This window comes from Herpailurus yagouaroundi, unplaced genomic scaffold, assembly GCF_014898765.1.
Source record: "Herpailurus yagouaroundi ecotype Mexico unplaced genomic scaffold, PumYag 141, whole genome shotgun sequence".
Classification (NCBI taxonomy): Eukaryota; Metazoa; Chordata; class Mammalia; order Carnivora; family Felidae; genus Herpailurus; species Herpailurus yagouaroundi.
In genome coordinates, this window is record NW_024412396.1 from 1,410,660 (window position 1) to 1,424,374 (window position 13,715).

Consider the following 13,715-nt stretch of genomic DNA (forward strand, 5'->3'; position numbering starts at 1 on the left):
CTTGCCATTATCCCACCAAGATCCAGGGGGCGGTAGCTATCCTTTCCGTCCGCTCCGCCTTCCCGGCCCGACTCGCAATAGCCCCACGGCGCTCCTTCCAATCAACGGAGAGCGACGCACGTCCTTGCGGAAGTGACGGCAGTCCGAGTCCGGTGGGGGCGGTGGGAGCGATGAGGGGACTGAGACGGTGGTAGCCGTTGTGTGAAGATGGAGGTAGGAACCTAGCATTAAGAAGGCTGGCGAGAGAGCGCGGCCGACGGGGTTGAAGCAGAGGCGGGAAGCCGGGTGGAGAGGCGGCTGGAGGGAGGGGAGAAGAGAGCGGGGTTTGGGGAGTGTTGTCAGAATGTCGGGGACAGAATCCGTCGCTCCAAGCTAACTCCTTACTCCCCCTAACTTATCCCCGCGGCTTTCTTTTGGTTTCCAGTTTCCCGGAGGAAATGACAATTACCTGACGATCACAGGGCCCTCGCACCCCTTCCTGTCAGGGGCCGAGGTGAGCACGAGCTGCCGACGCTGTGGGGGGAGGGCCTGAGGCAGCGGTGGGGTAGGGCGGCGGGGAGGAGTGCGCGGACGCGGGTGCCCGGGGGCTGGGAACCAGGGACAGCGATTGGTGTTCAGAGAACACTGGCAGCTGCTTCTAGAGCCTATGAAGACTAAGGGGAAGGCCCGGGAAGCTGCTGTCATCAGAAAAGCAGGACTTTGGAAAGAGTTAACCCATCTCAGAGTGATTTTGGATTGGAAGACAGGGTAGAATTGTTTCCTTTCATTGGGGAGAAATAATCTTGGGGGATCGCAGCGGGAGGAAAATATATAAGATAAATCGGGGTGAGGGAGTTTACTTAACTGGTGCACATATGTTCATTATTGAAACTATCTGTTGTAGGGTGTTTATTTCGCTTAAATTTCCTGCTCAGGGATTTTTTTAAGTAGTTATGTTTACCTACAAGTTTGTTTTACTAGTGACAAGATGAAAGGAAATAATTGCCAGAAAACATGAAGGGGGTTGAGTACAACATGTGTTTGTTTGCCAGTGACTCAGAGTTCGGGCAGGTTACTACTCCTTTGTCACAAATTTCCTAGCTGCCGAATGGCTGTAATAATAGTTTATGATGTTGTGATGTAGAAATAATGGTTATGGTGAAGTGCTTTTTAGTATTTGTGAAAAAGTTTTGCTTAAAATACTGTCATAAGTTCCTATCACTTGTTTAGGCAGGGTGAAAGAGAAAGATTTGGAACAGACAAAAACAAATTTTCCAGTCTTTGAAAAACTGCAGTCTTGAGCTTTCCAGAGTGTTTTTTGAGGATTTTAATATTTTTTTTCCCAAAAGTGAAGTGAATCACTTCCATCAGTTTTTTCGATTGCTGTTGAATATGCTTATCCTGTAGTAAACTTTAATATTTTCATGGACGAGAACTAGATTGACAAGGCATAGTCCTAGTTTAATTTCTTTATTGCTATTATTGCTTATTATTCTCTTAAGGAGGGGAAAGTGAATCAAATGAGCGACAAATTTAGAAAAAATTAAAAAACTGAAATCTCCTTGGTGCTTTCCAGTCTCATTGCCAGTTTCTTCTGAATGATACCTCCGTGGTTTAATTTCATTATTTGGAGTGTTGTAAACCTCACATTGGCCTCATCCTCATGAAAGTGCATCATTGCCAATTTCTTCTGAATCAGATTTAAATTTAGAGTGTGGTAAATTTCACACTGGCCTCCAGAAACTTCCCAGGTTTGAGTGTATCCTTTGTTTCTATGACTTTAAGAACTAAGAAAACAAAACTATTTTGCCAAGAAGCTCATAATTAAATTTCAGTATCTTCCTTTAGCTTAGGTCTCTGTCATTGCTAACAGTTGTTCTCATTACTTATTCACCTTCCCTTCCCCTTTTAAATTTTTTTTGAACTACCCCAAATATAACTTAGGTGATACTTAAATTGTTTTTTGGAAAAAGTGATATTTATGGTTTGCTTGCCAGAAAAAGATAGATGCCCACAAAAATACTAACCATAAAAAAACCTGGAAAATTGGACCTCATTGAAACTAGGAACTTCTTTTCATCAAGACATCATTCAGACATGAACTAGACACACCACAGAATGGGAGAAGATATTTTAATACACATATTTTAATACACATCATTTTCAGAATATATCAAATGCTTATGTAGAGTAAAAGGAAGAATCCAACCTAAAAATGGGTAAAAGACTGAACACACACTTCACAAAAGAGGGTATCCAAATTGCCATTAAAAAAAATTAAAAAAACAAAAAAACAAATTGCCATTAGGCATATGAAGGAGTGTCATCGTCATCACTCACCAGGGAAATGCCAGTTAAAATTATCATGAGTATGACTGTACACCCACTAGAATGGTTAAAATTAAGAAGACTGACAATTACAAGACTTTGCAAGTATGTAGATAACTCTTAATCATTACTGATGTAAGTATAAATTGGTTCAATCGCTTTGGAAAACTAGCAGTATCTACTAAAGATAAACATATACCTACCCTGTGACCCAGTTTAGTTCTACTCCTTGAGGTATACATGAGAGAAATGAGTGCATATATTAACCAAAAACATGTATGTTTACAGCAACTTTAGTCATAATAGCTAAGCACCAGAAACAACCCAAATGTCTATAAATGGATATATTTGTAAAAAGGAATACTACACAGCAATAGAAAGGGTCATCAACTACGAATAAATGAACCTTGGGTGATATGAAAAATATATTGTTGAGTAAAAAGCCTGACATAAAAGAGTAGACACTATATAAGTTTGTTTTTTAATGAATAAAGAATACAGTGTCACGCTATGTTTATAGAAATCAGAATAACAGTACCTGTTGTGGAAAGGAGAGAATATTGACTCAGAAGGAACATAAAAAAATCTTTTAGGTAGAGATGTTCTGTATTTTTATCTGGGTGGTAGTTAATTGGATGTCTACATGTGTAAAAATTCTTTGAGCTATATACTTTAAATTTGTGTATTTAATGCAAATTATACCTCAATAAAATAAGAAATAATAGTAAAAATTTCTAAAGAGTAAGTATCCAGAGAGGAAGGCTTAGCATTTGTTACAATATTGCTTGAGACAGGAAAGTTATACTATCTGAAGAGAGTTTGATCTGTTTCCCTCATTCAGGTTGGCTCTTACATAATGATACTAGGCTTTGAGCACTTAGAGAAAAATAATATAAAGATACCTATTTTTAATTAGGAAGAGTACTTATAATATTAGAATCACTTAATTATTTCAGGCTGAATAGTTAAGATTTTCACTACTATAGCACTTTTTAGAACAATTAATTATTTTAATGATACATAGTGCCAGTGTATCTATGAGTAAATAGGTGTTGGATTAAAATAAGTTTCTTTAAAATGAATAATCTACACAAACTACTTAAAGAAATAGTGGGTTGTGTGTCTTGGCATGGGGAAATATGAAAAGAGAGAGATAGATCATGTTTTTATTTTTTGGTCCTCTAAATAGCTGAGGATCCTTGTTTATAAACTATAATTCCCAAACTGATTCTTACCTCAAAAAGACCCACAAATTTAACACAGAGGGAGAAAGCTGAATGAGAGGGTAGCTACATCATGTTCCTGTTTTCTCCTTTTGTGTTGAAATTATTTGTTTTTATTTTAATATTTGCTACAGTTGTATCTTTGTTTTATATATGAGTTATGTAGTAGACCCACTAAAATAAAATAACTAGATATCCATTATTGGTTTTTTCCCCATAATGTTAAAGGTCATTTGTGGTAGTAAAAGAGATTTAAAGTGAATCTCTTGTGTTTATTCTAGCATGTGGTTTACCCCTCTGTATTCTTGATCATTGCTATTATTTTACTTTTCTTATTTAGGGAAGAAACAAACACATAAGCAAAACAAAGCCCCCCCCCCCCCCAAAAAAAACCATTAAAGCTATGGATACTGAATAGAAAAGCTGTTTCCACATTCCAGGGGGTGGTGCATAGAAAGAATGCCTTGTTAATTTAATACAGTGGAATCTCTGCATGTCTGGTTTTTTAGTGTTATCCATGAGAGCAGTCCAGATGGTTTATGAAGGGTAGTCCTTTGCAGAACACTGGTCTCTTGTTTGAGATATGAATTTTTATTCTTTTTAGTTCTTTTTAACAAATAGTATCATTTTCACATCTTGGCAGAGTTGCCTTTTTATTTGTTCTGGTAAGCAGAAAAAGATAGGCATCTTTTGCTTTGCTAAAGCAATCTGTATCTTATAAAAAAACTGAAAACTACCATTATACAACTATTAATTTAGTATATGTTTCTGTGGATCCTTTTTCCGATCCCCATAACTTTGTTCACATGAAAATTTGGTAGAAATCTTTGTACTCTCTTCCTGAAAAATGTCACATGAACCTACGTAAACTAAAATTTCAGAAAGAGTAAGTTAAGAACTTTCACGCAGTAAGAAGAATTGTAAGCTGTGTACTGAAAAATGTTTAGTTTTAGATTTTAAGTTTTTCCTTAAGAACTGCTGGCTCCTATGTTCCTTGTGCCACTCTCATGTTATATCCTAGACAACTACCAAATTTTTACCATGTTAAGTAAAATAGTAAGGATCTTAGAGAATGAAAATGTAGAAATGTAGCTATATACATATTTTTGTCTTTTAGGAAACTGTTTTCCGTTTACCAGTAAGATTCAGAAAGATTAGGCATTTCACAGACATACTTTATTCCCCCTAGTTTCTACTAGCTGGAAATACTTTTTCTAACAACGTCTTCATTGAAATCAAAATGGTGTAGCACCTGGCTGGCTCAGTCAGAGGAGCAAGCAACTCTTGATCTCCGGGTTGGGAGTTCAAGCCCCACATGTGTGTAGAGATTACTTAAATAAACCTTAAAAAAATAGTGATATTACTGAGACCCTTTGTGGGTCTATAAAAACCTTGAGGAACTCTTAAAGAATTCATTATTTAATCATGAAAAAAATGTGGGTACCTGTTGAATTTGATCAGAATCAGTTGATATTTACTATGCCATGTGTGGGCTGATAGAATTTAAAGTTTCTAAAATTCCATTTATCTATGATAACTGATTAGTAGGTCTCAAGTTAATAATAATTAGGATATTAATATTGTTAATAGCAATGGTTAATAGTTATTAAGCAATTATAAGGCAATGTGGTAAAAGTTTTGTTACTAAATCCCATTAATTCTCATAATAACAATATAAGGAGATTGCCATTACAACTCTGATTTTATAGATGAGGAAAACCCCTTCAAAATCATATAGTAAGTGGCAAAGCTGGAACTTGAACCTAGACCTTCTCTAACACCAAAGTCTCTTGCAATTATAATGCTCTTGCTGCAAATGTCACTAATTTAGTTTTTTAATGTCTAAAAGGAACCATGGCATTTAATATATTTTCATTCAGACATTAGCCTGTCGGCTCCCTGAATGGTGGATCCATTCAGTATAAAAATAGTATATTACTATAGTTGAATTCAGAGGAAGGGATTGAGTTTTATAGCCAGCTACTCTTTTTCTTCCTCTCTTACAGAAAGGCTGTCAGAGCCAGATTAAGAATCTATTAGAGAACCAATTTGCCTTTTGGCTGTAGCTCTTGTGAAGGTTTTTCTCCTGAGTATTAGCTTTATCTTGGCATTGTTGGGTTTTCTAAAAATGTTGTACAAATGGGAATCTTAACTGGTTGTTAACATCATGATCTCTAAGATGGAACTCTTTAAGTGTAGATATTTTAGAAGAGCATATCATTCCCATGACAGTACCTTTTAGGATTTGCTTCAAAGGAACCTAAAACAACAGTCAAAAGTATAACTGGTTGACATTGAATTTCTGTGGTCTAATAGTTCAGGTGTATAATTGCAAAACAACTGCTGTCTATTAGAATCTTTTGAGAGTTTTTAGGCGTCACAGGCAAAACAATTTATAAAGACTGGGTCCTTGGACTAGTGGTGCCAAGAGAGTCACTCATTAGAACTGTAAGCATGATAGGACAATTGATAAAAACAGATTAAAAAACTGAAAACTGTGATTTATACTGGCAGCCTTGTATGTCATATGACCAAAGGTATGAGGAAGAGAGGTTTATTTGCAAAATTAAATAGGTCCAAAGAAACTGATAAAAAATAGGATCCAGGCTGAAAAGAGGTACACTGAGAAACTTCAGTACCCAGCCATGTTCTTCACTTAGCAGTATGCAGTTCCTCCTCTTCCCACTAATTTTTTTTCCCTTTTTCCCCCTACAGACATTCCATACACCAAGCTTGGGAGATGAGGAATTTGAAATCCCACCTATCTCCTTGGATTCTGATCCCTCACTGGCTGTCTCAGATGTGGTTGGCCACTTTGATGACCTGGCAGACCCTTCCTCCTCTCAGGATGGCAGCTTTTCAGCCCAATATGGGGTCCAGACATTGGACATGCCTGTGGGCATGACCCATGGCTTGATGGAGCAGGGCGGGGGGCTCCTGAGTGGGGGCTTGACCATGGTAAGGGGCAAGACATTACCAAGCTTACCCAGGCTCATGGGCATGATGTTAAGGGAGTTAAAAGTGACTCTCTCTTCCCTACTACACTTGGGTATTACTTGGTTCTCATTCTGTGGTTAAAGGCTCACCAACAAAGACTTAATTTCCCTTGAACGGAATTTATCACTTGAATCAATTTTACTTGAAAACTAGTTTTAAATTATAAAACGTCCTGTGTTCACCCTAATATGAAAAGGATTGTGGCTTTGGGGGGAAAAGGTTTTTTTCCTTCTATTGTTACCTTCATAGCCCAGGATTAAAATGTGAGTGTGGTAGCTAGCATGTTGAGAGATTTATTCCAAAACAGTCTGAACCAAATGTATTAATTGTGGATTAGTATGTGTTAAAAATCAGTGTATTGGGCTTCCAGCACATTTCATCAGTAGCACATCTTCACACTATATTTGATGCCATACATCTCTAACATTGGCCTTATTTACTCTTGATTGCCTGTGTATTGCAACTTTAAAAGCCACTATGGTAGGAGAGTACAGGGAGGAAGTTTTTCTTTACCCTATGTGTCATCACCACCTCCAGATTACTGAATAACTTATTTGTTCTTTAAATTATCCAAAATTAAGACTTCTCTGATTAGTTTTTATTTTGGAACAGGCTTTTGAATACAAAGAAGTGACTTTAATAATTTCTGTACTTTATTATATGTAGACAAATTATTTGTTTAGTGTTTAAACGATGATACAGTTTGGGTAAGCAAGAGTATAAACTGTCCTGAATTCAGTGGGGGGAAAGAGTGGTGTTTTTTTATATTTAGTGTTTAATTAGTCCTTCTGCTTCTCTCAGGACTTGGACCATTCTATAGGAACTCAGTATAGTGCCAACCCACCTGTTACAATTGATGTACCAATGACAGACATGACATCTGGCTTGATGGGGCATAGCCAGTTGACCACCATTGATCAGTCAGAACTGAGTTCTCAACTTGGTTTGAGCTTAGGGGGTGGCACCATCCTGCCACCTGCCCAGTCACCTGAGGATCGTCTTTCAACCACCCCTTCACCTACTAGTTCACTTCATGAGGATGGTGTTGAGGATTTCCGGAGGGTGAGGCATTCCCTGCCAAAATCAAATCTGCCATGATATTCTGGGATAAAACTCTTGGCATACAGAGCCTACTCAGTATTATTTGCTCCTGCCCTGCCATCTCCTCTGCTCTTTTCTGGGTATGGGGTCCTGCCTCTCAATCTACAGTTTATAATGCTTTTCCCAATCCCCATTCTAATTGGTCCTCACATACTTTACTAATGTCTTAATCCTATTGCCTCTTTTTAGCATTTCTGAAAATTACATCCATGTGCCTAGTTAGTTCCCCCGTATAAAAGTCCTTTTCTTACAGTTCTCCAGACATGATCCTTCCTTCTTCCCCCTTGTAATTCTCTTTATTTTTTCCCTACAGCAAATTCCCAGCCAGAAGACAGTTGTGGTGGAAGCAGGGAAAAAGCAGAAGGCCCCAAAGAAGAGAAAAAAGAAAGATCCTAATGAACCCCAGAAACCAGTTTCAGCATATGCTTTATTCTTTCGTGACACACAGGCTGCCATCAAGGGACAGAATCCCAATGCCACTTTTGGGGAGGTTTCAAAAATTGTGGCCTCCATGTGGGACAGTCTTGGAGAGGAACAAAAACAGGTGAGCAAAACATGGAGGATAGTGGATAGTGAATGCTTTAGAAGTTTTTTCTCAACTTTTTTTCTTTAAAATTTTTTAATGTGTGTTTATTTTTGAGAGGGACAGCATGAGCAGAGGAGGAGCAGAGAGAGAGGAAGATACAGAATCTGAAGCAGGGTCCAGGCTCTGAGCTGTCAGCACAAAGCCCGACATGGGGCTTGAACTCACGAACTGTGAGATCATGACTCGAGCTGAGAGCTGAAGTCAGACACTTTACCAGCTGAGCCACCCAGGCTCCCCTTTCTAAACTTTTTTAAATGCTCTTATTTCATATCAGCTCTTTGTTTATAGCATTCATAGATCATACTTTGTCTTAGAAGTTGCAGCCATCCACTGAATCCAAAATACCCATCTAAAAATTAATAATTTTTGTAAAAACACTAAATCTAATTTTACTAAAGCCCTTTTTTTTTTCTGTCAAATTAGGCCATTCCTCGGTAACCTGCAGGTCTAAAATCTACTACCCTAAGTTTGAATTTAGGGTTTAGTTTACATTTTTCACATTGGTTTAGTATAAACTTGAAAACTATAGTTAATCTCTCTAAATTTGATATGGATTTTAAAAATAAATGAAAATTATACTACATAAGATACAATTAAAATTGAAGATGGCTATAATTATCATTACCCTACATTCCCCAGGTCTTATGTCAAAGTGAGTCTGCTACTTAATTGAAACAAAAAGCTAAAATGTATTATAACAGTTATCTATTGCTGCTCAACAAACCACAAATTTAATAGCTTTAAATAGTGGCAGTTTAATATTTGTTGTGATTCTGTAAATTGGTTAGATGGTTTTCCTGATGTTCTTGCCTGGGCTCATTCTTGTGATTGTAGCCAAATGACAGCTAGTGTGGCTGGCCAAGGTGACCTTGCTCCTGTATCTGACAATTTGGTGCTACCTGTTAGCTTAGACAACCTGATTCACATAGCCTCTCATCCTTCAAAAGGCTAGGCTGGCTCGTTTATAGTATGGCTGACTTAGGAGCAAAGTCTGTCTCCCTCACTTAGGCCACATTTTCATGGTCAAAGCAATTCATAGGGCTATCCCAGATTCAAAGGAGGGGAAAGTAGGTTTCAGCCCTTGATGGAAGAAGTATGCAAGATGGGAGGAATTCTTGTGGCCATGATTGCAAATAATTTGCCACTTTCCTTAAGGGAGAATGTACTTGTTAGGCTAAGCATACTCCTGATCTTACATAATTTTTGGATCAGGTTTTTTTTTATTATAAAACTGGGCATGGTTTGGTGTTGCTTTAGAAGTATAGTTGCTCTGGAAAGATTTGCTGATCGGCTGACCTTCAGGTGCATGGTCCCTAGAAAGTTTGCCATGGAGGTTGTTTTGATTACTAGCTTCCAGAAGTGTATTCACTAAAAAGAGTTGTAAATATTTAAATGAGTTGTCACTTATTGATAAATAATCTAGAATTATAGGTCTTTTCTAGGAGTATGGGGAGTTTTTAAACAGTCTCTCTTTCCTGTAGGTATATAAAAGGAAAACTGAAGCTGCCAAGAAAGAGTATCTGAAGGCTCTGGCTGCATATAAAGACAATCAAGAGTGTCAGGTAAGAGGGTTATTTAAACCAATAAAACGATTTTTGGAGCTATTTATTAGCAGTTATAAGAAGTAAATACCACCAAAAACCTGTGTGACTTGTTACTACTATGCAGTATTAAAAGCTCAAAAGTATAGAACAGGTTCCCTGTTGTTTCCATTATAAACCTTGCCAAAATCTGAGTTTCTCCCCCTTATTTACTGTTACTCCCCACAGTTGCTCTTTTTTCTTTTTCTTTCTTTCTCTTTCTTTCTTATCAATCTGTGATGTGTCTTTTCATGGGAGATGATTAGAGTGAATATGTTCTAGGGAACAAAGTAAATCTCCAAATGACTTTTTTTTTTTCTTTTCTGGGGGGTTTTTTTTTAGGCCACTGTGGAAACAGTAGAATTGGATCCAGTACCACCATCACAGACTCCTTCTCCACCTCCTATGGCTACTGTTGACCCAGCATCTCCAGCACCAGCCTCAACAGAGCCCCCTGCCCTATCCCCTTCCATTGTTGTTAACTCCACTCTTTCCTCCTATGTAGCAAATCAGGCATCTTCTGGGGCTGGGGGTCAGCCCAATATCACCAAGTTGATTATTACCAAACAGATGTTGCCCTCTTCTATTACTATGTCTCAAGGAGGGATGGTTACTGTTATCCCAGCCACAGTGGTGACCTCCCGGGGGATCCAACTAGGCCAGACCAGTACAGCCACTATCCAGCCCAGTCAACAAGCCCAGATTGTCACTCGGTCAGTGTTGCAGGCAGCAGCAGCAGCTGCAGCTTCTATGCAACTGCCTCCACCCCGACTACAACCCCCTCCGTTGCAACAGATGCCTCAGCCCCCCACTCAGCAGCAAGTGACCATTCTGCAACAGCCTCCCCCACTTCAGGCCATGCAACAGCCTCCACCTCAGAAAGTTCGAATCAATTTACAGCAGCAGCCACCTCCTCTGCAGATCAAGATTGTGCCTCCACCCACTTTGAAAATGCAGACTACCTTAGTCCCACCAGCTGTGGAAAGCAGTCCTGAGCGGCCTATGAACAACAGCCCTGAGGCCCATACAGTGGAGGAAACCTCCCCTGAGACAATCTGTGAGATGATCACGGATGTAGTTCCCGAGGTGAGCCTCTGTTTTTAAGTCTTTCTCTAGACCAGTGTAAAAGTTTAATTATTTCGGTTGATCCAATAAAGGTGGAGGTTGCTACTAGCATTTAATGCCTGGCAACCAGGAGTACAGACATCCTGTAGCAGTTCCCTGCGACTGTGACTTGTCCTACCCACGACAATCTGTAGTGTTCTTGTGAGAAATATTTAGGAGGGTCTGCTGTCCCAGACCACTCCTTAACTAAGTTGAAGTCATACTGCCATTCTACTAGAGGGAACACAGCCTAAGCCTAGAGTTAGCGGGTGTCTATCCAAGGATCCTAAACTTTGGAGATAAAAGTTCTTCCATATCTCTTGCCTCTTGCCTGCTTAGCTTGATGTTTTAAGTGGGAGGATGGACAGGGGATATAGCTAGAAAAAAATTGGTTCATATCATGGAGTCTTTCCAAAGAGACACAGACAGGTGCCACTTACCCTAATTTTAACTTGTACATCACCAGTAGTCATTTTAAATAAAATGTGAGTCTGTTTTGAGACTCTAGCTCCACAATTAAGGAAGCAATAATTTTAAAGAAAAATCCCCCCCCCCCCATCAGCAGAAACTGTGAATCTCCCTTTTTCTAATGGCACCACATTTTGTCTTCTCTTGGTCCTCCCAATCTTAGTTGAGGTAACCCAGACACTATGCACATTGTACTTTTGACATTTTCAAAGGAATATTATTCAAGTGTGGAACAAAGTCAGTGACAGATGAAATTAAAGAGTACTAGCATGTGGCCAGCATTCCATCAAGAATCTTCATGTCAGTCTGCTTGACAAAGTTCTAAAGCTGCATAAAGAAAGGTAGACCAGGAACTCCTCTATTAGAATTCTGCCTCCATATGTGAAGGACTGTAATACCTGCTGCTCCACTGGGTTCCAGACTGCATTTGACTAGCTGGTGAGGTAAGTAGTAATCTAATTCATTTTTGGTGCTCTCTTCCTTTCACAGGTGGAGTCTCCTTCTCAAATGGATGTTGAATTGGTGAGTGGGTCTCCTGTGACACTCTCACCCCAGCCTCGCTGTGTGAGGTCCGGTTGTGAGAATCCTCCTGTTGCGAGCAAGGACTGGGACAATGAGTACTGCAGCAATGAATGTGTGGTGAAGCATTGCAGGTGAGCTTATAGTTCCCCTTTGTAGAATTCGGATATGACTAAGTTAACTGTGTTAGACATGGTAACCCCGAGCATGGGATCAGGATCACCTGATCTTAAGTAGACTAGACTGTTATACAGATGTCTGATTGTAGAGGCTACTGGAAAAGTTCCCCTGCCTTAAGGAGCTTACTTACATTTGCCATGTAGACAAAGATGATATAATTAACAGTTTTCGCTTTTTGCTTATATCACATTGTTACAGATGTTCTTTAACATTTAGTTACATATGCCCTTTTAAAAATGACGCCACAATAAGCTGTTAGTGACTGTGAATATTAGCTTAGTATCTCCTTAGATCAAATCCGACCTCTCAGGGAATTAGAATTTGAGGAGGAATGGTAAGTGGTAAGTACCACAATAAAGCGCTAAGTGTGGCAGGAGTGGGAGCAGGGGAGAGGTTCTAAAGATTTTGCCCGTCTCCCTAGTTTTCCTGGGATTTACCTATACCCATGAAACAAAGCATTGGTATTTCCTGAGTCAAATCCTGTTCAGTAAATTAGGATTGCCTGAACCTATCTTTTAGGCCCACTGCCCTTATATTCCTATTGGGTGATACCATCTCTTCTTAATGCTATAGGAAATTATCCAGGAAGTTATTTATGACAGAGTTCAAAATGACTGTATCTTTAAATATACATACATATATATCTCTCTCTAGGCTGTAATTCTGAGTTTGTGTCTCTTTTTCTCTCTTAGGGATGTCTTCTTGGCCTGGGTAGCCTCCAGAAATTCAAACACAGTGGTATTCGTCAAATAGTCCTCCCTGTTCTCCAAGCCAGTGAAGACTTACCTGCTGGGAACATGTCTAAGAGCCTCTTTTTAAAACACAAGCTGGGCTTCTGGTAGTGCCTGATCTCAACCCATGATGTCATTCGTGCTTCTCCCCTTTCCTGTCTCTTCAGCCGGGGCCATACTATGGAGCAAGGCCATTGAGTTTGCTGTAATCTGGAATTGCTTTTTACTTTCAAGTACAAGCACACATAGCAGTGATAACAGCAAAGGGTGAAGGGTATATGAACAAGCAGAACATAGGGAGGGCTGGGGGGGGGGTGGGGGGAGGATTGTTTGAGGAAACTTGTTGGTATAATTGTCATAGGACTTGCCTAAACAATTATTAAAATGATGGGAGCACACTCAGCTTTGAGCCTAGGAGAATCCATTTTAAAAGGGATAAAAAATTGCATTAGAAGTTACCTCTTAAACAGGAATATTGCTGTCACACCTATTATATATATTACTTTGAGAAAAGTTCTCAACAGAACAGGCACATTGGGCTGTGGGGAAAATACCATCGTGTAGGAGTTTCTTATTTATTTCTCTTTAGAAATATTATTTCTGTAGTCCATGATCCTCCTCACAGTTTGAGTGTAAAAGGCAGAACTCTATATCCTTAATATAAGAGGTTTTACTAAAGTCTAAAATTGTGTTCACTTGTGTTTGATAAAATATCTTTTAAAAGAGAAGTTAGAGATGTTTTCACTTACATAATACATAGGCTAATTATCTGTACACCCTAGGTTTTCAGTTAAATCTAATCTAAGATGTGCTTGTCTCATTTTCCTTAGAAATAAGCTAAAAAAAAAAAAAAAAAAAAAAGGACGAGCAAAGCCATAGTCATAACAGAATAAACAAATGTTTAGAGCATGAAGGCCCT

The 13,715-nt window shown here is 39.0% G+C and overlaps 1 protein-coding gene across 1 annotated transcript; it reads left to right on the top strand.

Annotated features, from left to right (window-relative positions):
• Window positions 1–82: 82 nt before the first annotated feature.
• Window positions 83–13,683, top strand: TOX4 (TOX high mobility group box family member 4). Its single transcript, XM_040476592.1, has 9 exons — window positions 83–213; window positions 425–493; window positions 6,246–6,488; window positions 7,329–7,589; window positions 7,942–8,172; window positions 9,696–9,776; window positions 10,137–10,880; window positions 11,856–12,019; window positions 12,758–13,683. The coding sequence occupies exons 1-9, from the start codon at window positions 208–210 to the stop codon at window positions 12,816–12,818; spliced, it is 1,860 nt and encodes a 619-aa protein (XP_040332526.1). The 5' UTR covers window positions 83–207; the 3' UTR covers window positions 12,819–13,683.
• The last annotated feature ends 32 nt before the right edge of the window (window positions 13,684–13,715 follow it).